Raw genomic sequence first — 27,823 nt, 5'->3', positions numbered from 1 at the left:
AATGGTAGGAGTCTTCAAAGCTACCTCCTCCTAGGAAAGGGGAGGTACATATTACCTATGAGACATCAAATAAGGGAAAGAAGCCCTTAGTCAGTTCTGTACCATCGTAATAGTAGTCTTACACATCTGGCCAGTCAGTAGCGTAGCCTAGACCCTCCCATAAGACTTCAAAGAGTCAGCAGTACCTATAGAAGAAACTTAGTAAGGAATACCCATTCAAAAGAAAAATTTGTGAAGAAGATTTTCAAATTCCTTATTAAGAAGAAAATCTTAATATTCCCGATGAAAAGTAGAGTGGAGGATGAGGGACAAATAGACCACCCACTCTATTATCCCTTTCATAGACATATCGGGCATGTTATAGAAGACTGCTATGTATTCAAGGCTCGTGACTAGGGGAAGATACACCTTTAGGACAGTGATTTGGTGTAACCTTAGGGAAAAACTATTTAGACAGTTCAGATGATTTTTGGTTCCAATGACAGTTAGAGTGACAGTTAGAGAGTAGTAACAAATCGCCTTGTAGTTCTAAGGGAGAATGGTAGCTAGCACTCTCTCGAAAGACAAAGCAGATGATTAGGAAAGTTGTTCAGAGTTTAGAGGCAGTTGAGAGGAGGCCTTCCCTGGCTAAGTCAACAGTTGCCAACCCATTGACTTTGCCAGCACCTTTTTCTACTTCTTCTTATATTGTAGTGCCTACTAAGGAAATTTATTCTTCTTCTTTTCTATGTAATAAAAAGATGTATGAAAAAAAAAAGATTATTGTAACCTCAGAAGGGAAGATGAGACCCCTTTCAGCACTTATGCTGAAGGACTTCGTTATCCCTTATATTGAAGATAAAATAATAGAAGAAGATGATTCTAGCTACTTCTGATCTTATATTTCTTCTACTTCTACTTCTTCTAGCCCCCACTCTTTTCATGTTTTATATATTTCTTGCAATATGAATGATGCTGTATGTGATGATGAGTCTGAGTGTAATGAAGAATTAGTGTTTACTATTCTAGAGGGCATTTGTTATATGAATTCATAATATGAATCCAAAAACCCACTCCAGTCACTCTCCTTAGAGCAAACATAAGTCACCACTACTGAGCCAAATGAATCTTCTATTGAGAATGACTAAATATAGGAAGTTTATTTGCATTCAGGTAAAGTCCTTCCACCTATGATGATAAAAAATGCAAAAGAAAAAGATAAGAACATAATTACCCAGCAGGACAATCCTACCCCTTCCTCTCAAGAGTAGTCTAAAGAGAAATGGAAAGGCCCTCAGCTGGAGGTTAATTATAATATGTTGACTCACTTAAAGAAAATTCCCTCCCTTTTTAGCATCTCTAATTCTTTGGTGATGTCTCCCGACTTAAGAGAGACCCTAGTGAAAGTACTGCTTGAACCAAAGTCTTATCAAGCTTTTTTTGTTTTTAAGTCTATTAGGGATGCATGTCATTTAAGAGAGATGTCATGCATTACCTTTTCAAATTGAGACCTTTTCTTAAGGACTTCTATGCACAATCATCCTTTGTATGTCATCACTAAAGTCAATAGTTATGAGTTGAACATGGTTCCTATTGACCAAGGGGACTCATTTAATATCCTTAGCTATAAAACTTTGAAGGGCCTCTCCCTAGGTCATTTAATGCTGACCTCCGATAAGATCATATTGAAAGGCTTCAATGACAAAGGCCAGCATGCTCTAGGGTTTATCTCCTTGCCTTTAAAGTTTGGAAGTTTCCTAACTGAGACAAAGTTTCATGTGATACAAGCTGATACCTTATACATGGCTCTCTTAGGAAGGCCTTAGCTTTATGAATACAGAATGGTGTCCTCTACCTTGCACCAGTGTATGAAGTATATAAGGAATGATGTTGAGTATTCCATTCTTGGAGATATTTATCCCTTTTCCATGTATAAGGTTTCTATTTATGATGATGCTAAGTATTAAGTCCCTTAAAAGACTCGTAGACCTCCACGATAAGATCATATTTAGCCCCTATGCAGTCACCTGCACATGATCCTATACAACCATCAGTATAGGGTCCATCATAGGTTGGTATTTAGAAAGGTGTTTATATTACTTATTTTAATATAGTTCCTTTCAAGTTTGTAGTTAGGAATGATGCTTCCCCTAGTAGAGGTAGGGGATGATGAGGTAGAGTTAGAGGTAGAGAGTCGACTTGCTCACTGTGAAACTATGATACTCAAATTCCTCTTCCCTCGCACTTGTACACTTCTTCTTTGACTATTAAGTCAGACTCTTCAGATGATGAGATGATTGATGTCCCTCATCATTCAGTCCCCTCATCACCTTCGAATTCCACTGGTTATGATTCACTTCCTACCTTTTATAGGTACTTGATACCTAAGGGTGTATTAATTATTGATAGTAGCTCAAGCGAGGAAGTAGACTTTCGAATTCAGACTACTAATAAATAATCTATTTCCCATCAGATGTGTAAAATAAGAATTGTGGAGTCTCATCAAAGACCTTCTAACACTCCTTCCACTAGTATTTGTGGTTCACTATAGACTAGTAAGCACTATATACCTCCACTATATAAGTCATTTGGGCCACCATGACCTAGGGAGTGTGCCTCTTTATCCCATATTATTGGTGCACCACTAGGTCGTAGGAGTAAGGATCTAGCAGAGATCGCTATGGATAAGGGGGTTATAACTGTCCCTCATTAGTTTTCCAATATTATAGAAGACTATATAGAGTGGGGTGTTATTCCTTTAACTTGGTTTGATGAACGAGCTCTACAACAAGCCCATGTTTGGTGAATTGATCACTCTCAAACCCTAGAAGGTGTGGGTTATACTGTGAAGAGTCAGTCTACTCATACCAATATTCGTGCTGTCTCTCACTCATATCAAGTTATTTCTCTTACTAATGAAGAAAACCCGGATGATATTGAGGATAGGGTCCTTGATGCTCCACGGGAGTTCGAAGATGGCACCACTTCCACCATGGATGAATTATGTGAGGTAAACTTGGGCATTAAATCAGATCGTAAGTCTATTTTCTATAGTGCCTTATTATCTGACTTAGAGGCTCAAGAATACATCAGCTACTCTTAGAGTTTAAGGATTGCTTTGCCTAGAATTACACTAAGATGTCCGGTCTAAACCCAGAGGTAGTAATCCATAAGTTGGCTATTAAGCATGATGCAGTCCCTATTAAATAATCACCTCATAGGATAAGGTTGGAGATTTAGTAAAAGGTGATCACTGTAATTAAGAAGATTATTAAAGCTGAATTTATTCACGAAGAGAAGTACCCTACTTGGCTTATAAATATTATTTCGGTCTGGAAGAAGAGCTGGAAAATTCATGTATATATCAACTTTCGTAATTTAAATAAGGCTTGCCTATGAATGATTTCTCTCTTCCTATTCCCAAGCTTATGTTGGATATATCATCATCCCATAGCATTTTCTCCTTCATGGATGGTTCATCTGGTTACAATTAAATAAAGATGGCATCGGAAGATGAAAAATTTATTGCATTCTACATGCCTATAGGCGTGTTCTATAATAAGGTGATGTCTTTCAGTCACAAGAATATTGGGGCTATGACTATTATCTTTGAGAGATGATACACGAGCAAGTTGACCACTATGTGGATGATCTGGTGGTCAAATGTAAGGTCTGTGGAGATCACCATTAAAATCTATAAATCATTTTTGAGTACCTACGCAAGTATGATTTAAAGATGAATCTTTTAAAGTATGCATTTGGTGTTAGTGCAGGAAAGTTCCTAGGGTTTATAATTCGTTATCGTGACATTGAAATTGATCCTTCCATAATCAAAGCCATAGTGGATATGAATTCTTATAAGAATCTTACCAAATTGAGATCTTTTTTAGGTTAAGCTCACTTTCTTATGAAGATTTATCTCCAATCTTTATGGTAGATGTCATCCCTTCGCTACCCTAGTGAAGTAGGATACTTGTTTTCATTAGGATGAGCATTGTTAGGAGGCCTTTGAGAGTATAAAGTGCTAACTGATGAGCCACCCTATTTTAGCTGCTCCCATTCCAGGTAGGCTATTGATCCTTTGCACTATGGTCCTGGATGAATCCCTAAGTTTATTGTTGGCTCAAGAGAATAAAAAAATAAAGAAAATGCCTTGTACTATCTTAGTAGGTGGTTGATACCTGTAGAGTTGAAATACACGATGATGGAAAATCAATGTTTAGCTTTGATCTTTGTGGTACAGAAGCTTATAAATTATATGCTTTCACATAAGGTTAACCTGATCTCTCGAGTCATCCTTTTATAGTATTTGATTACCCGTCTGACCCTCTTAGGTCATTTAGCATGCTGGTCTATGATCCTACTATATTTTGATATTACTTTTATCCCTCAGTGGGTCATCAAAGGTCAGGATATGGCTGACTTTTTTGTAGCTCACCTGATTCTTATAGATTTTCCACTGAAAGATGATCTATTTTTCTCTAGATTAAATAATCATGAGTGTGAATGAATAGGAGTCCCCTACTTGGGAGTTCTACTTTGACGGTGCATCATCTTTTAATGCTTTACATCAAAATGGAACTCCCACAGTTAGGATAGGTTTGAGCCTTATTTTTATATCCCCTTAAGCTCACTTTCTTCGATACTCCTATAGTCTCTTAGAACCTCATACTAATAATGAAGCTGAGTATGAAGCTCTTATTTTGGAACTAGAGTTTACCATTTAGATGAATATTATGTGGGTAAAGAACTTTAGAAACTCCCAACTAATCATAAATCAAGTAGCAGGAGTCTTCAAAGTACTTAAGCCTGAGCTCCTAGCATGTCATAATAAAGCAATGTAGCTGTTATGCTTAATTCCTGAAGTGACTTTGGCCAAAGTCCCTAGATCTGCAAACGGTAAAGAAGATGCCTTGGCTAAGTTAGAAAATAAATTGGTTGACCTGAATACAAAACCCAGTATCTATTTTTGTCCAGTATCGTCAAGCCGTATGCCCCATAGATTTATCTTCTCCCGATCAGACCCTTATAGTGCTTGTGATTAAGGAAGAGTCAAATTGTAAGGTGCCCTTTATTGAATATTTGAAGCATGATAGGCTTCTGTATAATCGATCTCTCACTGTTCAAATTAGAAAGAGAGCTCTATCATTCACCTATATAAATGACACCCTATATCGATGCTCTTTCGACCAAATATGGTTTTTTTTTTGAAAGAAAATCTGAAGCAAGCTTATATTAAAAACTAAAGCAATGATACATATAAATGGTTGATTCCTCCTTCAAAATCTTGAAGAAAGAAGGAGGAACCTTATTCAAAGAGACATCATCCCAACAAAAGCTATTAAAAATAGCTAAGTTAGCACAATAATTAGCTAACTTGTTGCTATCTCTACTAATACAATTGAAAATAGCAAAGCAAAATTCTTTGAGAAAGTCAAGATCTTTATCAATGAGGTTAGCTTTTTTCCAAATCTTTTGCAAAAAAGATATGATGTTGGAGTTGTCACCTTCTATTATGATTCCTTTATACTTGAACATCCAATCCTTGATTACTTCCTTCAAAGAGTGGCTTGCAAGAAGCTCCAATTTTGCAATATCCTAATGAATACAATTAATTCCAAAAGCAAATAAAAATCAGCTTTTATAGTCTCTGAAAATTCTAGCAATGCCTGCTTTATAGGTCGGTAGAAGAGAAGCATCTGCATTAACTTTTATCCATTCGGGTGGAGGGGGTTGCCAAGAATTAGACAATCTACTCGATTGATTGACATCCCAGTTGCTAAATGAGAAATGGATATAGTTATGAAGTATAGATGTATAACATATTGCATTAGAAGTAATAAAAGTTGGACTTTCCTCCATACCTTCTTGAATTTTCTTATTCCTAGCTTTCCAAGATAAGAAAACTGCATTACAATATAAGTTTGCTAAGAAACCTTTCTTCAATGCTATCGATTCCAGCCATATAGTACTTTCTTCATATCTTTGAAAAACAGGAATACCAAATCCCCAATGATTAAGATGGTTGATTACCTCTTTTAGCTTCAAACAGGTACACAAAACATGTTCAGTGTCTTTAATTGCTTTGCAACCTCTTGGACAAGAAGCATTATCCCTTAGCCTCCTTTGTTGTAAGAATTTGAATGTTGGAATGACATTTTTGAACACCCTCCACCAGAACAGATCCACCCGAGCGTTCAGCTTTCATTTTTTAAACCAATTACATTGTTGAAATTCTCTGCTATGTTGATTCAAAGCATTGAAAGCCATTCCAGCAATTGTCAACCCAGATTTTTGCTGAACAAGTTCGATCTGATCTCCCCCACCGTCTTGAGCTATCTTCACCTGAAGTATAAGAGAAACCAAATCTGTACCAAACATATTAAGTAATTTTGGTACATTCCAGCAACCATCTTGGATAAATTCTTTTATAAATACAGCTTCATCTTCATGAGGACAATAAAAGTAGGCCAATGATTGATGCACTTATCCAAGATCCAAATGTATTTAAATACATCTACATCTTCACCATCAACCAATGCCCATCTAACATTTGGTTTAAGCATTTTACAACCATCCTTCAATAATTTCCAAGAAGAGGAACAATTAACTCTATTGTTACACATTTCAAGTTTTTCACCATACTTGGCAGCAAACACCTCATGTAGAAGAGAATCCCTGTCTTGAAAGAACCTCCATGCCAATCTTGTTCTTAATGCAGAAGTTTTAGAAGCACATGAAAACAATCCTCTTCCTCCTTTGCTCATAGGTTTTCACATTTCTTCCCAACAAACATAATGCAAACCCGTAGACCCATCTGATTTGCTCCAAACAAAATTCCTGTAGATTTTATCTAACTCATCAAGAAATCATTTTGGTAATAGGGAATGAGAACCATAGAAAGCTGGTAAAGATAACAAAAGTGATTTTACTAAAGTAATTTTACCAGCTACATATAGGATTTTTCTCCCTCGTATTCTTAGTAGCTTCATTGTTTTATCAATGATGAACTGAAAGTCATCATATGAAAGTCTCCTTAATGCCATCTTTATCCCCAAGTAGTTGAATTCCTTGACAGTTTTGAAGCCCATTATCCTTGCAATGTTTTTCTTCTTCCTTCTGCCAACGTGTTTCCCAAACAACATGGAAGACTTGCTTAAATTAACACGTTGGACTGTCCAATTACAAAAATCATATAAAATCTCCTTCACCTTCTTAACTGCTTTTTTATTGTCTTTGGAAAACATCACCACATCATCAGCAAACAATAAATGTGATATTCTATGTCCATTGGTATTTATTCTAATACCACTTGAGTTTTAAGCAAAAGCATTGGAAAGAAGTTGTGCACAAACAATGAAGAGAGTTGGAGTCAATGGGCATCCTTGTCTAAAACCACTATTTGCTTGAATCTAACTAGAGTATCTTCCATTGATAATCAAAGCAAACTTCAGATCTTCCACACATTCCATGACTAGTTTAGAAATTTTTGGAGGAAAGTTGAAATAGTCCAATACATTTCTAAGAGCATTCCAAGACATTGAATCATAAGCTTATTCCATGTCTACATTAAAAGAAACCATATCTTTAGCTGCTTTGGAGAATCTAAATTTGTGGCAGACTTCTTGAGCAATCAACACATAATCTGATAAAGATCTCCCTCGGATGAAAGCTGCTTGCTCTCTATATATAAGCTTAGGAATAACCTCAATTAACCTATTTAGTAACACCCTAGCTGCCACTTTGTAAACAAAATTACAAAGACTAATAGGTCTATAATTACAAGGTAAAAGAGGATTTGATACCTTTGGGATTAGAGCAATAGTTTCCTTCCAATATTCTTTTAAAACTCCATTGCTAAAGAAATGATTGAAAGCATTCCAGAAATCTTCTTTTATAATATTCCAATATGCCTTGATGAAAGAATAAGTAATGCTGTCCTTGCCAGGTGAGATGTTGCCAACCAATTATTTCAGCACTCTCTCCACTTCTTCAACAGCAAATTCTGCATCCAGATACCTTCTATCTGTGTCATTCAAGAAGCTAGTAACAATTGGCCACCCGTGAAGCTTACAGCTCTTAGCTTCCCACTTCTTATCAAAAAATTTGAAAAAAGTTTCTTCAATCAGATTTTGCTCTTCCACCATTTCTCCAAACTCATCTTTAACTTTTATAATCTTGTTTAAATTCCTTCTTGCACTAGCAAAAGAATGAAAAAACGTTGAATTACTATCTCCATCCACAAGCCACTTCACTTTGGCTCTTTGCTTCCACCAATCATTCAATCTAGCCATTATAGAATTCACCTAATTAACCTTATTTTTATGTTTCCAGCAATCAAATTCTGAGAGGATTCCATAAGTAGGTTCTTTGTTTTGTAGCTCCAAGATTTCAACCATAAGATCCTCTTTTAGTTTGTTAAGGTCCTTGAGTTTGGCCTTGCTCCAATAGAATAGAGATTTCAAAGATTTTTGAAAATTCTTATTAAGCACTTGAGAACTATCACCTTGATAATTTCTGCTCCATTCTTTCTTCACCGCCGCAAAAGAAGCTTTGTAAGAAACCCAACAATCTTCAAACTTGATATTCCTTTTGACTTGAGGGAAAGAGTCAAGAATGTTTAGAATAATTTGATAATGATCTGAGGCTATTCTAGCTAAATGTCTTACCACCAACCTTTGAGAGGAGCTCATTGCTTTAAAATTAATGAAGTACCTATCCAATCTTTCAAGAATTCTAGCTCCACTACTTTTGTTATTACACCAAGTGTATTTAGGGTCAATAAATCCCACTTCATGAAGATCATTTTCCATCAAGCAATTTTTCATATTCCTTGGTCCTTGGGAGAAAAGAAATCTCCTACCACCAATTTTGTCTTCCTTAGCCAAAATGCAATTGAAATCACCACCTATTACCATAGGTACATCTTCAACTGAATATTTATTCAACATATCCCATAATTCCTTTCTCTTCTGCACATATATGCTTCCATACACTGTAGCAATCCTCCACAGAAATTTGTTTGGCACCTTCAAATCAACAATGACAACTTGAGAAGAGTAGTCAATAACTGAGTATTCAGCAATTTTATTTCTCCATAGAATCACCATTCCGCCAGATAATCCAGATGATGGAACATAAACAAAATCCCATTCATCTCCAATCAAAAGATTAACTTCCATTCTATCTATTGAGTTTATTTTGGTTTCAACCAAACCCAAGAAATACACATAATGTAATTTTACAAATTCTCTAAGATATGGAGAAGCACTCTTCTTCCTTGCTCCTCTACAATTCCAAAATGCGATGGAATACATTAAATGGGAATAGGGGGATACATCTCCATGTTACCTTTCCCTTCAAGCTCCAATCTCCTTGATCTGTTAGAAGAACTGATAGGTCCCAAATTCCTCAATTGTTTAGAAATCCTCTTTTTTTGTTGATTTAGAATAACCTTCCATTCCTCCACTTCCATTATTCACAAAAGCTCCATCTCCAGGGAATTCTGTTTCTATACTTCTCTTGATATCATCAGTTGTTGTGTCTTCATCATTATTAACAGATTTGATCTCTTTATCATCTACTCCTTTCTCAGTAATTTATACAATCTCCCCTTATTCTTCAAGATCCACAAGAGATCTAAAACTGTTTCCATCGTTGAGTACCAGAGAATTCCTGGTTAACAGAACTTCTGAAGTAGCAGGACCTGGTTTGTCTTTCTCACTGATGATAAGTTGTTGCTTCTTTGTCTCCAGATTCACAGCATTCTCTTTCTCCATGTTTTCACCATCTCTTATATTATTCCTCTTCAATGGTACAAAGATTCTTTTGCTGTCTTCCCGTTGTGTAGGCTTCCTTTGATTATTACTATAAAGCTTCTTCTTACCATATTTCACCAACATCCACGGCCAATACTCTTCTTTGTCCAACCCTTCAACAGTAACTGATTATTACCACCCAAACTATATTCATTTGGTTTTTCCAGATTTCCCTTAACTGGCTGAACATTCTTCAATTTGTTCTCCATGATATGTTGCGGATCATGGTTTATGATTTTGATGATAGCAAACATTCCTTATTTCTCTACGATTACCTTTTGTGCTAACGTTTCAGGTTCACAAGATCAAACTGCAATTTAGAACCAGCTCAAGATTGTGTAGACTAAGTTTGTGTCAGTTTGTAATCCTTTTTCCTTTCTTGAGTCTGTTGTATTTGGTGTGGCATCTGATGATTTGTAACTGGAAAGATTTTCTGTTGTGCCCTAAAAGATTTCTATTTTTTGGTAACGTCGTCCGTGACGATATTTATATCGTCCTGGACGATCTGACAAAAGTAGAAACCCTAATTAGGGCATCCTCATTAAAGCAGCCGTCTTTATGCAAAACACATCGTCCTGGATGATTTGTTTCGGCCAGGACGATCGGCTCAATTCAGCAAGAATCTGTCGCCATATCTACTTAGGAAAATCTTATTTTTGGATATCATCCTGGTATATCGGCCTGGAATATAAAATATTGCCCTGGCCGATCCAGGTCAATTTTTCCAAAATTTCTCAGGCAGTTTTGGAAAGCAATTAATGGGGATTTCGTCCAGGCCGATCTCAAGATCGTCCAGGACGATTAGACATCATCCAGCTTCATTTCAGGGCAATATTCAGGATGATTTTCCTTATAATTGAACTAATCGGCCAGGACGATATGCCTATCATCCTGGACGATAATGTCGGCAACTTACATTAATGAGCTCATTTTGAGAAGTTCTTTTTAAGCTATGGCAAGGCACTTTGTAAGTGTCTTTGGCAGCCATTGTAGCTTTGTTCTTATGGGGGAAAGAGAGAGCTTGAAAGGGAGATAGGAAAGGGTGGAGTTTGAGAGGGAGAAGATCCTGTGAGGGGGGGAACTCAAGGGAGTGTGGAGGGGATTCCACACGGTTGCTCCGGCGAACTCGCACCTTAGTACCATCGGATTCAAGGCTTGTCTCGAGGTAAGTTCACCAAAGAAGAAGATCTCTTTGGTGTCAAAGGACCTGGCGACTCTGCCAAATCGGGGAAGGTGGAAGTGATTTTGTAAGGGCTTGTCCGCCTAGCTGTGGGGGCTAAATGAGAGTCACGATTTTAGTGCAATACTTGGAGGGTGCCTCCAAGGAGTGGATGTAGGTCAAGGTTTGACCGAACCACTATAAATCCAGTGTGTTCTTTTATTATTATCGCTTCCGCATTTATTTTTCTTCCGCTCTTTTTTTGTGGTGATTTTGGTTGGAGTTTTATCTTGGGTTTTAAAGTTTTCCAATTCACCTCTCTCTTGGTTAGCATGGGCTAGTTCTATAGGGCTTAACATCCCTAATAAACTCTCATGATAGACTTGGCACAATTGTTTTTGCTATGCCCAATCTTCCCATAATCATGGCATAAGCTAGGAATCCTCTCATACTCTATCTTTTGATAGAATTTATGTTTTTCTCCTTCTACCCAAACACCTGTAGGTAATTTAGCATCTAGCTCAATTCGAACACAAATTCTTCCAAATTCTCTCCTTGACCATTGAAACATATTCCCGTCGATCAAGTAAGGCTTGCCAACCATAGATGCTTTGCGGAAAAGGTTGATTTCATCCCAACAATGCAATGGAATGTTTGGGAGTCTAATCTAAATAGGAGCTATAAGTCTTTTGAGTGAATTTGGATTAAAACTTTGCGTCCACCTATCAATTCTCACAATACTACCATTTACAAACCAAGGACAATTAGTTAAAACTGCTTCCACATGGCTGGGGTCATAAAATGAGCATAAAATCCATCCTCTCCCAAGCACTCTAAGATTAAATTTTCCATAAACTAACAACTATTTTCTCAGTTCATAATTGATAGAAGAGAAAGGGATTTCATAACCAAAAACTTTTACTACTAATGAGTTCAGCAGTTTTTTAGAATTTTCTAACACCTGCTCATGAAGCTTGATAGATTTCCCATCTTCAGATAAAAAATTCCCGAAATCCATGTCATCAACTCTGTTGTTCTGTTTCTTCTCCCAAGCATTAAGTTGATTCCCAGGTACAAGTCTTTTAGACATTTCCACATTCATATTGTCACAGCCAGCTAAGTTTCCATTGCTACATTTACAAACTTCATTCAATTCTGAATTTGTAATAGCTTCAGGTATAATAATCTTCACTCCTCCATTTCATCAGAATCCTTAGCTTCAATTGCATTTTTACAGTGATTGTCATCCTTCTCATTCCGCACAAAACATCTCTCTTCTACGTCAAATATATGATTTGCATCATTCTTCAAGATAGTTGAAGGAAATTTTACAGAATCTTCATTATGTTGCAACACCATCCCATTTGAACAGAAACCTTCAAGATTGTCTTCTTGCAAGATACCTTTGCCTTTAACAACAACATCAGCTTCCTTCTTATTTACCAGCAATCCTCCCTCATTAATAATCAATGGCTTATTCATTTCGACATTAGCTCCATTGAACGACATCCTCCCATCTCCGAAAGCTAGAGGAGATGCCGAAGCTCCAAGAACAACACCAAACATTGATCGTCCAGATGATCGACGATCCTTAGGTGGTACACTGGCCAGTGGTGGTCGGAGACCATTAGTTCCCATCAAAATCCGCAAATCCCGCTATTTAAAAATTCAAAACTTGTCACTCGAAATACCAGACTCTCTCTACTACCAGGACATAGAAGTTTTGCTTTAATAGTGAAGAGACTCGTAAGGTCATGGGAGAGATATATGTGATTGTGTTACTTTAATAGTGAAGAGACTCGTAATGTCATGGGAGAGATATATGAAGGGCTTTGCGGTGCTTATCTGTATGGACAAAAAATGAAAGGAAGAATTAGGCATCTTTGATACTATTTGTCGACTATGATCCATGATTGTATAGAGTATGCTAGATAGTGCCACTAGTGCCAGATTCATAATATTGTGATTCACCAAACCCCTAATTAGTTGTACCCTATTGTATCACATTGGCCATTTGAAGGCTATGACATGGATGGAGTGGGTCCTATTGACCCTCCTTTCTCTAAGGGTCATAGGTTTATTTTAGCTGCCACTGATTACTTCTCTAAGTGGGCGGAAGCTATCTTACTTAAGGAAGTCAAATTAGAAAATGTGATGCGCTTCTTTTACGATCACATTGTGTACCTCTTTGGTGTTCTGCACCATATAATCTCATATAACAGGCTGTCATTTAGAAGCACCAAAATTATCAGATTTGCCCGCCACCATAACATTAATTGGCAATAGTCTTCAATTTACTACTCTAAATTTAATGGCTTGGCAGAGGCATTTAATAAAACTCTCATGCAACTGATAAGGAAAATCCTTATTGCAAATAAATGAGAGTGGCAAGATAGATTACCCGAGGCATTTTAGGCCTATAGGACTACCTACCATACTCTTACCCTATCTACCCCATATGCTTTGGCTTTTGGGGTTGAAGAAGTCCTCCTAGTTGAGGTCGAGCTCCCCTCGCTATGGGTGGCAGTTAGTCTTAATCTTTCTCATGAAGATAATGCAAGACTATGGTTGGAAGAGCTTGATGGTTTAAAAGAGTTCTATTTATAAGCTCATTATAACCTCAAACTATACCAAGCCCGTATGGCCCGGTCACATGATCGCCTTGCTCGACCCCATTCTTTCTAGGTTGGCGACTTAGTTCAATGGGCAATACTTGAATAAGTACTATGATTGAATTTTGCACAGGAGGAGCCTCCCTACCTCCTATAAATATCCCTCTATATATGTACCCCTGAATGGATCCTTTTTACTTTTTGGTAGTTTATCTAGCCACGATGATTTGTTCTCTACCACACAATGTTTGTTATAAAGAGTATAAGGCCGTCCTTAAAGGTGATACACTGATACACCGTAGGGAAGTTTGTGCTTATGTCAGTTCACATCAATCACATTAGTGTTAGTGCATAGAATTTTTAATTTGTCCTCCCCTTATGAGGATTTGTTCTTCCTAATTTTACTTGGCACCCCCAAGTGTGGTATGAGTTATTAAAACCAATATGCATTATTTTCTTAGATTTCTTTTGGTCCACTAGTGCAAACCATATGATTTATATATATTGAAGTTCTATTGTTTACTTAGATTGGTATAGACTTATGATATTTGTATACCTTTGAATCTAACATAAATTTTAGCCCCTCCCCCCTCCCCCCCTAAATCTACTTGTCACCAAGTCAGGTCTGGGATATCAAAACCAATAGTTCAAACCCCTTTATGGAATGTGATACTGGGTCCAGACCTAACCTATATTAGTCAAGTGTGGTGATGTTGACCAACTATCCCTTTGTGAATTTCTTTCTTCTATTAGTCTTATTATGATAGTTGTGCTCCCCAATTTTTTCATATCAGTTGCATGTGGTCTGGGATATCAAAACCATTAACTTAGATCCTTTAAAGATGTGATACTGGGTCCATGCCTACCCATGTTAGTCGGGAATGGTAATGTTGATCCACTATCCTTATATAGATTTCATCCATACATTAATTTTACAATGATTGTGCTCCCCAATTCATTTACCTTAGTTGAATGTGGCCTAGGTTATCAAAGCCAATGTCTCACTTCTTTATAAGATCATATACACTTTTTCTCTCCCTAGTTTTAATATGGCAAATATGGCATGTGTATCAATGCCATTCATAACTCCCTCTCTTTATGTTCCAATGATTAGAGGATATTTCCAAATTATGAGTAGCTCATGGATATGGTAAATGTTCCCTCTATCATGTGTTATCTTTGATAGTATGAGGTATGCCCAATATATGATTTTGAAAAAATAAACATATATATATGATAAAAAAAAAGAGGGAAGCTCTCAGTAGAGCAAAATTCCCTTATCACAGGTGGAACCCGACTTTACTCTCTAAGAGCACAAGTTCCCCAAACTTCTCTTTTTCTCTCCATCGAAGCATCTTGGTGATTGCTTCAAAGATGAGCGTACACTTGTTTAATTATAATTTTTTATGATTCTTATGGTCTTTATTAGTAATGTGGTACATCTTTTCATGGATGTTAACATCACTTCTTTGTTCGGCTTGGATTTTTCTGAGGAAAGATCAGCCTCCTTTAAACTCTTTTAGTGACCTCGTTTCCCATTCCATACCCTACCCTCAGCTTTTAGGGTTGTTCTTTAGATGTAGTAGTGTTACTTTCACCTCCTATAGGGCCCCACCTGTTTGGGGTGGGTGTTACCACTTTGAGCCTTTGTTGTTTATTGATTATGTTCATAATTACTATCCTCGGTGATGAGTGTATCCCCTCGCCACCTCAAGTTATTTCCCCATATGGTGATGCAGTACACATAGTCTCAGGTGTTAATATCATTTCTTTGAGAGCTTTAATCTTATAGTAGAAGATTAGCTCCCTCGTTTCTTCTAGCAACCCACTATTTCATTCGTTCCCTACTCTTAGCTACTAGAGTAGTTCTACTGATACATGGGTGTTGTTCTCACTTTCCACAGAATCCCACTAGTTTTTGTGGGTGTTACCACTATGCCCCTTTAAAGTTTATTAATCCTATTTATAATTACTAGCCTCGGTAGTGAGTTTGCCCTCTTCACTCTCTCGAGTTGTTTTCTTGGTTGTGATGTAGTACAATCTTGTCTTGGATGTTAGCATCACTTATGTATAAGCTTAGATTTTCTAGTAGAAGATCAACTCATTGTATTCTTTACTGACCTACTTTTCCATTCACACCCTACTCTTAGCTACCAGAGTAGTCCTATGGATGCGTCAAGGTCACTCTCACTTCCCGTAGGGTTTCACTAGTTTGTGTGGGTGTTACCACTGTGAGCTTTTGAGGATTGTTGATCCTATTGGTAGTTATTTTCTTTTGTAGTGAGTGTGTCCCCTCGCTATTTCAGTTTTTCTCCCCATTTGTGTTGTAGTATCGTGTCTTCAAATTCACCATCACCTCCTTTCAAGCATTGATTTCCTAGCAGAAGACCAGCTCTTTAGTTTCCTGTGCTACATACTCTCCCATTGAGACACGACTCTTGACTGCTAGAGAGGTCCCTTGGATGTATTGGTGTTGTTTTAACTTTTTATAGGGCCCCCATCAATTAGTATGGATCTATCACTATAGTTCCTTGATGATTGATTCTACTTGATATAGTTTTATTCTTCGTAGCTGGTGTGTCCCCTAGCTACTTCATTTATTTTTCCACTTAGAATGAGATTGCCCCTCTCACATTCTATTGAGGGTGTATCTCTTTTTGTTGGCCCCGAAAGCATCAATCTATTGCTTCCCCCCTTTTTTTCAGATGAGGTTAGGGTTGCCAAAGAGATTCTGCCAGCATTTAGATACTCATGTCCACAATGATTTGTCCTCTACCACGTGGTAACAAAAATACTAGCTTAGAATTCCTTCGATTAATTGTTCCCTTAGAGTTCTTCCACTTACCATTCCTTTCTCCCTCACATCCCTATAAAGATATGTGTCGGGTTGACCATTTTGATATGGTCAGGCAGGTAGTTGGTTTACTTACTTACTTGGTGGGGTGCCTGACAGAGTCCCTATGAGGCATACCCCACCACCCTTGACTCTTTACTCACTATTTCGATGTAGTCAGGTGAATATTAAGCCATTCACATTTGCTGTTTTGATATGGTTAGGCGGATGTTGAACCTTACCTGGTGGGGTGCCCAATAAAATCCCCAGGAGGTATACCCCACCACCCTTAACTCTTTACTCACTATTTTGATATAGTCATGTGAGTATTGAGTTGTTCATATTTGCAATTTTGATATGTTCATGCTGATGTTGAACTTTACTTGGTGGGGTGCCTGATAGATTCCCTTGGAGACATACCCCGCAACCCTTGACTCTTTACTCACTGTTTCAATTTGGTCATGTTAGTATTAATCCTTTCACACTTTTTTATATGGTCAGGCAGGTGTTGAACCTTACCTGGGTAGTGGTGCCCGACAAAGTCCCTGGGATGCATACCCCACTACCCCTTGACTCCTTACTTGATGTTTTATTATGGTTAGGTGAGTATTGATCCATTTACATTTATTATTTTGATATAATCAAGCGGATGTTAAAGCTTACCTGGTTGAGAGCCCAACAGAGTCCCTAGGAGTCATACCTCACCACCCATTTACTCTTTGTTTCACTATTTATATTTGTTTAGGTGAACATTGAGTTTTCTATATTTACTATTTCGATATGGTCAGGTGAATGTTAGACTCTTTTCCTAATTATCTTGCTATTTCAATATGGCCAAGTAGACATCAGCTTTCATGCTTCTTTACTTAATGTTTTGATATGGCCAAACAAGTATTAGTCACCCCCATCCACTATCTCAATAGTTCAGGAGGATACAGGATTCTTTCACCTACTATTATGTTGTTTCGATATGGTTAGGCATATAATTAGTTTACCTTTTTACTTGGGCTCCCCATTCACTGTTTCGATATGGTCAGATGATTGCGGGACCCATCCACCTTCTATCCTGCTATTTCAATATGGTTAGGCATGCAGTTGGTTTACTTTATCTTCTACTCTTTAATTCATTATTTTGATATGGTTAGGAGAACATCAAGTCTATCCACATTCACAATTTTGATATGGTCAGGTGAATGTGAGGCATCTCCTTTCCCTTTTTTCTCTCCTTGACTCTGCCCTTACTATAGGTTAAGGCAAGGAGAGGATCTCCCCTGCTTTTTCACCTTTGGTGATATTTTATTTGCATTATTTACGCTACATCTCTTGTCATATTCGATCAATGCCAACATGAGTGGTTCACTAGTTGTTCGCCACTCCTGTTGGTGGTCCGTTTGTTAACCTTATTTTCCACCAAACCTGGGTCAAAGGGGGTGGTCAAATTGACCAAGCTAGGCACCAAGACCCTTTCCCCTGAGTTTAATTAGTTAAGCCAAGTTTGCTAAGCCCAGACAACGGCCCTAGGTCAACTTGGCTGACCAGATCAATCCAAGTTGATCCAAATTGACCCAAACCCTTCTTATGCGATTTCAAATCCATTCCATAGCTTCTTAGGCTCAAATCTCACCTCCTTGGGGTTCCATGGGTCAGACCAACCCTGTTGATCTCAGACCCATGTCGTGGGTCAACCTAGTTGACTAGGTCAACCCAAGTTGACCCATTAAGCCCAAATGAGCTAATTTTAAATTCAAACCCAATTCTAATCTTCCTTGGAGTCAACCTATTACCTCTTGAATATGATTGGCCAGGTTGACCAAGTCAACCCTTGACTTGGTCAACTCAAGTCAACCCTTAGGTCAAATTGACCTATTAAGTCAATTAAGTTCCCTTTAATGCATTTAAAGTCCTCTTAATGCCCCTTAGCTCAAACCACGACCAAGGATGAGGGTTTTCCCTCCTAATTAACCCTAAAAGAGATCTTGGCCATTGATCATGAGCTTAGGCCTTTAAATAGAGAGCTTAGGGCAACTTAGAGAGGACTTGTGCAACCTCTCTTTCTCCAAGCCCTCTCAAGCTTAGATCTTTTGTGCTCGAGCTCCCACACCTTCCCTCCACCTCTCCCTTGTCAAATCCCACCAGCCAAGGCCACCGCCGGTGAGATCTCCGACGACCCGAGACCACATTCCTTTATAGGAAATTTCCCATTGGTCTAGAGCATTTAAGACCGTGATTTGTTCTACAAAAGGAGTGTGGACAGTCTACAAGTGTAATAATCCATTAACACTATAAGAAAATGAGTCAATAGCCACAAAAAAAATAGAGACAAAAATAAATTGGTCATTAAAGATATCTTTTATTGACCAAAAATTAGTAAGGCCCAACAGCGGCAGAGAGGGAAGCGGTGTCTGGGGGCATGTGCCCCATCCGCAAAAAAAATAAAAAACCCTTAAGCTGAGTTTGATGTTTTGGGTTTGACATTCGCTCATTATTTTAGGGTTCAACATTTGCTTGCTGCCTTGCCCTAATCCTTTCGGCATTAGAAGCTTTCGCGAGTCGCACAACGCAGAATATGCTTTCGTCTCGTCGTCGCCTCCGCCTCAAGTCTCCACGGTTTCACCGGAGCTGCGGTGCGTCCAGGAGGGCTGGCGGCAACCTTGCATTTGGATTTTGCGAGTGGCACAAATAGCTTGTACCCTTGCATTCACATATTTCATGAGTCGCATAGCAGCTTATACCATTCGATCATGCAGTCTGCACTGAAATTATTAGATGCGCCAAGAGGGGGGTGAATTGGATGATTAAAAACTTCTTTTAATGAGAAGAAATATCTTTTTATGACTTTATGCGGAAGCGAATTTCATTCACAATAAAAAGATATATAATCAAATTCATCCACGCAATTAATCATAAACTCGGAAGCCCGAGTTGTAACATGCACTTGAAGTCCATGAGGTAAGAATCTCTCAAAATCTCTTCCGATTTTGTTTTAGTTATCTATATAAGACATCATTTGCAAGGTTTAGTTTGATGTTTTTAGTTTGTCCGTATAAGATTTCATTTTTGTTTTTTATTTCATTTGTTGTTTTCAATTTGGGATATCGTTTACTATCACCATGCTTACCTGCCTTTATTATTGTACAATGTTTGGGATCAAAGATATCATTTGCTGTTGTTGTTTTACATATTTACATAAAGGAATTTTTTTATTATTTGTTGTTGTCATTTTACAATGTTTGGGATAAAAAATATCATTTTCTACCTTTTATTGTTTGCCCAAATATTATGAAAAAACTATTTTAAGAAGTCCTTATAGTCATGCACATTAACACCAACATAGTATTCAAGAAGTAATGATGATGAACAAAATAAAAAAAGAAATAGTTTGTTGTTTGGTGAATCATCAAAAAAGATACAGATCTAAAAAATCTTCAATCAGATCCTGGATTATGTATACATTTTTTTGAATTTTGTTTTAACATTTGTGATCAAATTTGAAGATCATATTTACAAAAAGGGTCATGCCAGCCACACAATCATAACTTTCCTTAAAGTAAGTTTGAGATCAAATATAGACTTTTTAATTCTCGGTGGTTTGATAAATACTCTACTTGGTTAGAGTATAACATTCAGAAGGATAAAAGAATACTTTTTATATTGCTACCTTTTTGGAGTATAAGGAAGAGGAAAAGAAGATGATGAGGTATTTCGCAAATGTCGGTCCCAAGCCCGGATGAAAAAAGTTGAGGGTAGTTTTTTTTAAAATTAGACCCTTATATGAAAAATTTTTGGCTCCTCCACTGGTAAGGCCTATAAATAATAAGTTTGATATTAGCCACAAAAAAATTTGGATGCTAAATTTGTCGCTAAAAATTCAGAGAATGTTTTTCTTAAAAATATACATGTCATTGTAGTGACTAATTATTCTTTTGAAATATGTACATAATCGTATGCTTCACAAATATGTCAGAGGTCCAAGGAGGTAGCACCCCCTAACTGGGTTTGACCTGCCCGGTCAGGTTGCGGGGTCAAGGGGCAGCGCCACTGCGGGGGTTTTCGGGGGCTACACCCTCGAAAATTTTTTGTATTGTAATAATATTTTTGAAATTCAAATTAATAAATAAAATGATGAATTCACTTTAGTATTTATGTTTTTATGATGATAAATCTAATAATTTATTGATGGAATAAATTATAATATATATTATATAAATTTCATCAATCACTTATTTAAATAAAAGTATTCATTAAACCAAAACATAATCTCGCGATTTGAGTCTCACGCTGGCGAACTTCTCTCATTTTTGCCCTACCTCTTTAGCGATGATCTCAAACTGCAATCGCCAACTGCAATCGGCGGACTCCATGTTTAGCGGCCACGACCTCTCTCATTCGTGCGTTGATATGAGTTTCTTCACTCACAATTCTTTGGACAATCCTGCAAACTCACCTCTGTCGGGTTATCCTTCTCAGGTTATCCCTAATACCATTCTTCTTGTTTTAATTTCAAAAATTATATGATGTTCTTTATACTATGTTTTCCTCTAATTTTTATGGCATCATTCAACATTATTGATAGTTATTTTTGCTTTAAGAGGTTATGGTTGATTTTCAATGGCTATGTTTTCCTCTCCACTCACTATTTTGCATTCAGTATTTTTTCTGTTTTACTGGTCAATCTCTGCTAATGCTTCTCAGGGGATGATATCATGATAGGTGTTTCGTATTTTAGGACTTAGGATAATAATGAGCCCTTAGTTCCGTCAATTTTTATTCCTTGAAGGTTCTATTTGTTGTGTCTCTTTAGCTGATAATTTTGCCAAAGGTGCTTCCCTTGATTGTATTATCCTGTTTAACTGAATCTGAATTATGGCATTTGGTGTTTTTTTATATTAAACATTAAAAAGTTGCAAGCAAGAGATATTTAATGATAAACATGAAAAAAACAAATTAGCATTTAAATTTTGGTTTTTTTCATTTTACTTTTTGTTCTATATTGGTTGCCTTTCTAAATCATAGGATGATAAAGCTCTGTTTGGTTTGCTTTTCTTTGAAATACTAAGTTATTTAAATGCCAGTGTAATCTAGATATTATAGTTCGGTGTGTTTTTGTTTTTTAAATATTACAATGCCATAGTTTGATTGTGATTCTAACCTTTACTTATTTTTTAGCCTAATGTATTTAAGAGATCAAGATAAGTTGAGTTGTGTATAGCAGTTTAATTATTCTAAACTAACATCTCCATGGCTGGAACCTTAAGATGTTAGCATATTAAACAGCTCCCAATGGTTAATGCATCACTGTTGCATGTTATGTAGTAAAATGTTCTATTTGGACTATAACACACGCTAAGATGGAAAGGGGGTGAAAACTGATTATAGAATTACTGGAGTAAACAGAAAAAAATGAGAAGAATGAGTTAATTCTAATATTTCTGTTGCTGCCAAAATCTTGATACTAGGATTCATTCTATCTTGAAGCAGAAGCTTTAGTTTGATGGCTCAAACCCCTTATCATTGGTTGGAACAAAGCATCATTATCCAATCTTTCTGAAAAGGTCAATTCCAATCTTTTCATTAATAAGCAGAAGCTCTAGTTTGATGGCTCAAACCCCTTATCATTAGTTGGAGTTTCTGTAGTACTTACTCTTGCTGCAAATAGACTAATATTGTAGAAATTTTGATCTAACATGGCTGTGATGCCTAGGGTAGGATGTCGCCGATAAGGTTCTAGTTGAAGTTCATTAAAGTCTCTATGGTTTGCATCAATTATTCCCTACAATGACTGTTAAGATGGAACAAATGAGTTATTATTGACCATTGATGATGAAAGATTATATTAATCATGTTAAGAAGTGTCACAAATTGAGTCCATAGTGTCATAATCTATAAACTTCAACTATTTAATATACCCTACTATGGTATACTCGTTATTTGAATGTTGGGCATGGACATAATTGTTTCTATTGATATGCATCTTTCAAGACATCATTTCCTCTTGGTAAATTCTACATGAATTTTCGACAAGGTTAGGTTGTGATTAACCCTTCATCGAATACATTTAACAATGTGTTTGGTGCTCCCATTAAGCATCTCATAACACTTTAACTGTTCGAGTCAATGCAAAATCATGTTAAGCATCTTGTTACTCGTTAATTGCTCGAGTCAATGGCTCAATGCAACATCTACACCCAACATAACTTGATATTGAGTCTGATTCCCCTATCAATCTCTTCCGATCACTCGATTCCTCTTGTTTCATTCTGCTCGGAGATTTGATCTGCACAACAACAAGTGCTTTATCTCCTCCTAAACCTTTCACTTTGGCAGTCAAGCTTTTTATCTTATTTTTAAGAACATACAATCGATGACAATATTTTCTTGTTATCTAAACACTCATTTTAAATTCATTATTAGTTGTATTATTTTCAAGTTGTTTGGTTCAGTAAACTAAAAGTTTATTGTTTTACTTTTTTGTTTGCAAGTAAAATGAATATAAAATAAAATAATTGTGCATTTAGAATGACAGTTTATTGGAGGTGGCCAATTGTGTGGTGTCAGGGGGTTGCAATGGTAGTAATAGTCGATGAGGATAACATCACTTTTATCCAAGATATGTATTTGGAATTCACTCAAAATGGGTGAATTTCAAATACACTCAAAATGAACTAGAGGATGATAAAGATGTGTCATCTTAGCTATCATTTTTATTTTTTGCATATCACAGCTTAAAGAAATCTTTATGCATGTTATGGAAATATCATAGCATGGCATGTAAATCATTGTAATCTTATGCCACTTATAATTTATTTGTAGTTCATATCAACTACTATGGTAAGTGCACGTGCTTCTGTAGAATAAATAATGGAACAAAGCAAAATGAGCTTTGCCGGAACAAATACCATTTTACCGTACCAACACAATCATTCTTATAAACACAAACATTAAAATGAAATATTGCACTAAACAAAGAGAAAAATAAACTATATGTGATTCTCTAATCATATAAACTTACATAAAAAAATAAATTTTTTATAGCTTCACCTCCGACCAACAAATGTCTCAAAATCTAATAACATATATGTAGTCCATCAAATAATTCCAGTAAAAAAATACAAAGAATTCAATTCTCAATTACCAAATTACTAGGATCAAGATGTTTGTTTTAGAGTTATTGAAACTATTATATTATCATATCAATAAGTTAGATAATGGTTAAGAGGGGAATTACTAGGTTCCTTAGCGAGTTCTTGTTTGTTTTCTCCACTGTATTTTGTAAACACATTGCAGCGTGAGGCTTAATGCATTGTATAACCTTTGCTGTTAAACCCAACTTTTGTTAAGCTTAAAAACTTGAAAATATACTTAACTGTTGTGGTGTTTGCTTATCGTTCTGCCATCTCTGTTCTTCTAGTTTGCTTTTGATTCATGGAAACAGAGCTTATGTTATAACAACATGCACTCCATTACTTGACCAGGCTTTTTCCTCCAAAGTTATTCAACTGTTGGAGCAAGCTAATAGTTGTGGTTCTAATAACCTTCGAAAAGGGCAGGTCAGTATTGAATGCGATGGGAAGTCACATATGATATTTTATTTATGCTTTACTTGTAAGACAGATTGATTTTTGTAAATACCTTGGTTTGAAAGGCATATAACAATATGGGAAGCTTTTATGTGGACTGTGACAGGCTGGATGAAGCTGCCAAATGCTACATGAAGGCTCTGGCCATCAAGCACACACATGTCCATCAGGGTCTGGCTTGTGTTTATTATCTTAAGAACCAAAAGAAAGCTTCTTACGATGAGATGACAAAACTGATTGAAAGAGCTAAAAACAATGCTTCAGCATATGAAAAATGATCAGAATATTGTTATCTTGACATGGCAAGAAGTGACCTTAATATGGCATCATAGCTGGACACACTAAGGACCTATCCTTATAGATACAGCGCTGCAGGTGAGCTCTTATTGATGGCTTAATAATCACTTTTATTACACAGTTGAATTAATTTTGATTGTATATTCATTCAATTTCACAATTTCAACGGATCTACGTCTTAACATGTTGAAGTAGAAGACCATTAAGGCATACTAGGCTACGTTCATCTTTCCTTAGGTCATTGCTTCCTTAAATTCTACTTCAAATTTGATTAGAACGTGGTGACCAAGTCAAGTAAAATCCATTAAGACTTGAATTTGTTTCAATATGACTGATCAAAATTTCACTTGTAAGGTTGAATGAGATTGTTATTTTCATGTAACCATTTCTCTTTATGAAACTTTTCCCTATTATATTGTAATTATAAAGTTCTTCTGATAATATATCCTATATATATGCAGAGATAGAAAGAGAAGTATTTTGTAATTGTTGGAATAGATTGTGGTTTGATAATAACTAGTTTCTACTTTGTATGCTTCTCCTGTAATGATGGCTCCATTAATGTCTTCTATTACGATCCAAACAACAGGTAAATTCCATCACCTAAATGAAGCATCTTATCTATTTTATCGTGATCCGTCTTATTTAATCATTGAAGTGAACAAGGCTATTCAGTTTAAGATTTTGAAAAGGGCTAATAATGAGAAGTTGAATGACTCAAGTAATTCTATTAATTAAAGAATTTTGGTTCAACAATGAAAGTTTTTGGCTAATTCTATCAGGGCGATGATGATCAAAGCCAGTTATTTATATTTAAACACTTGGATGGCCTTCATGGCAATCAAGGGAAGTTCAAATTCAGAAAGAAAAAAAGGTCCTTGTGCCAACCGCATTGCCTGGATGACCTCAAGGCTAAATCGACCCAAATTTTTTCAAGAAGACCTTTTAGATATTAGAGGAATATGAAGGTTGGCTTTGGATAATGTGAGTCCAATTCTTCTGTTTCCAAGCTATTCTCTAGTCTGCTTTGAAGGGTTAGTGCTTTGTTGGTTTCCATTTGTTTTTGTCATTTGTTCCTTATTTTTCAGATCTTCTTTATGTATTTATTATTTGCTGTAATATGTTGTAATTTTATTTCTACTTTAAGGTATAGGTGTGTAGTTCACTTAATAAGCTTCACGTTTATTAGCATATTTATCTCCACAAATTTTGTTTCAACTACTTGTCATACTGCATAGCTTACATGAGTAACCTTTCCATTCTTTCATAGCAGGTGCAGGATCTGGCATTGCTAAAATTTAACTGGCTTGCTTAATTCTACAATTTCACTTCTAAGAATTAATCAAATAACCGTCATAGTTTGGAATAATTTTAATCTGATATCAGTATAACTTTGAGAAAGTAATAGCATCTTAGTCAGCTAAAATGCTATACTGTAACTACTAAATTGAGTGCTTTGCCAAGATGCAATATCTTCTTGTGTTTATTCAGGCTTGTTCTCATATATGATGGATATACAAGCAAAAAGAAGATTGGTGTTATTGTAATTATCTGCATTGTTGTCAAAATATTTCTGCTTGATTTCCAGTATGCATTCATTCTATGGAAACGTCTGAATCTAAAATTTATTTTAGCTAGCAAAGCTTACAACTGAAGATTGGATGGAGTGCTTTTCTCTTCCAACTGCAGAAGCTTTGATGTGACTTGAAGTATTATTATCATTACTTTTGTTTCCTTGAGTTTTTACTCTTCATATTCATAGAATGATAGCAGATAACATTTTTTTTTTTAAATAATTTACTTAAAATTTTGTAGGGAGGCGATCAAACAGTAGAACATCTATCAGATTTTTATGAACTTTGCTTCGAGGAAGACATGATGCCAAGCAGTATGCAAGTTCCCTGTATTTTTACCTTGAATTATCTCGGAATTGCTGAAATATTTTGGTAATCTTGTTTATTAAATTTTTTATGTAGGGGTTGCCTACTTGTACTCCAAGTTGAAGTTTTTTGCATCCGAAATGTGTATTGATGGATATGGAGATAGATCCCATACTGCAGCAATACAAGATATTCATTGGTGTTAACATGGTTACAAATTGATCTTGTCATTTACCTTTGACAGAGGTGATTTTGTAATTTTATATTTATTTACATAAAAAAATGAAAGATTTTTATGTTAACTAGATGTTATCATTTTGTAAACATTAAGATTTTATGATTAATGGTTTTCGAGTTCGCATTTTTATGTTAATTGATGGATGTATTTGTAAAAGTATATGAATGAATATAATTTTCATTTTCTCCTAGCAAATTCTTGACAATGATACCACGAGATGAATATAAGTTTTTGGATTCTATGCTTTTATTATTGTTACCTCAAGCTAAAAAAATGTGTTATTTCTTTATTATTAAATTTATCTAACTAATTGCAATATAAAAGAGTGATGGATTGATCTTAATTCTTATTACTAAAGCATACTAATTATATACTTTTTTTTTTTTACTAAATATCATAAATTTTATATCGATAAATATATATCAAAACCTAATGAAATTAAAGGAATAAAATTGAAGGCCCATGTGATTTATTTGGTTGATCATTTTTCGACCAATTTTTATTCTGGTCGCTACAACAAAAAAGTATTAAATAAAATTAATTATCAAAATTAGTAAATAGCATCCAAATAAATATTCATTAGCATAAAAAAATGGTCGCTAATATGTCCAATTTTAGCGCCCAATACTAATTAGTGGTTGCTAATTTAACAACCAAATTTTTTTTTGTTGCTAAAAGCCTCAGCGACGAGGCTACTGCACAAATCAGCAACCCAACTATTTTTGGTCGCTATTTACTTTAGCATCCAAATTAACATTTTTAGCTACCAATTTTGTTGGTCACTATTAACCCATTTTCTTGTAGATAAACGGGTCAAACTGTCTATAAACCAAGGTGAAATCCCTAACCCTATTCTAGTACACTTAGCGTTAAGTAGCTTTTCTTAAAGCTCATTTTAGATCACACAAACTACCCCCCATGATTTCTCTTCATAAGTCGAGGTTAACTTTAAAATTTTGTTCGATTTGGTGAACCCGATCGAGAGAATGAGCCAAAATAATTTTTTAGGGCTCATGTTTGCTCTCCTGTTCGCTAGTGGTTGATCTCAACTATTGATCTCACGATCAACGATTGAGATCTCATAGTTCCGTGGTTTGGAACGATTGCATAGTTCAATCCCATGGATCCGCTCTCCGTCTGGCTCAATCACAACCGTTCACTCGAAACAGCGGAGGATCGGATGGTCACCAAACCATGCTAACGTAGATAAGAGAAATTGCGTTCCACAGTTTTGATTGCCACAATCATGTGGTAATCATTACCAGCGGCGCAATGATCATTGCGCCACCACGCAATGAATTCCCTCGACCGCAAAACTAATCAGTGGAGCCATGTAGCCCGCAGTCGCTATTTAATTTAAAAAATTATTTTATAAAATTTTTTAAATCCATTTTAATTCACAATACTTTAAAAATTATTTTAAAAAAAAT

General features: G+C 36.1%; 1 protein-coding gene across 1 annotated transcript; it reads right to left on the bottom strand.

Moving 5' to 3' along the window:
* Positions 1 to 8,285: 8,285 nt before the first annotated feature.
* Positions 8,286 to 9,161, bottom strand: LOC110101776. The gene has a single exon (XM_020829836.1). It carries the CDS (start codon positions 9,159 to 9,161, stop codon positions 8,286 to 8,288), a length of 876 nt encoding a protein of 291 aa, XP_020685495.1.
* Positions 9,162 to 27,823: the final 18,662 nt, after the last annotated feature.

This window comes from Dendrobium catenatum, unplaced genomic scaffold (assembly GCF_001605985.2).
Source record: "Dendrobium catenatum unplaced genomic scaffold, ASM160598v2 original_scaffold_67303, whole genome shotgun sequence".
In the NCBI taxonomy this organism is placed as follows: Eukaryota; Viridiplantae; Streptophyta; class Magnoliopsida; order Asparagales; family Orchidaceae; genus Dendrobium; species Dendrobium catenatum.
Note: the sequence above shows the minus strand (reverse complement) of the source record. Positions and strands in the feature narration are given on the sequence as shown.

Bases quoted from the DNA above. Each gene is read 5' to 3' on its own strand.
- LOC110101776 (XM_020829836.1), bottom strand. From the start codon at position 9,161: ATGGAAGTTAATCTTTTGATTGGAGATGAATGGGATTTTGTTTATGTT.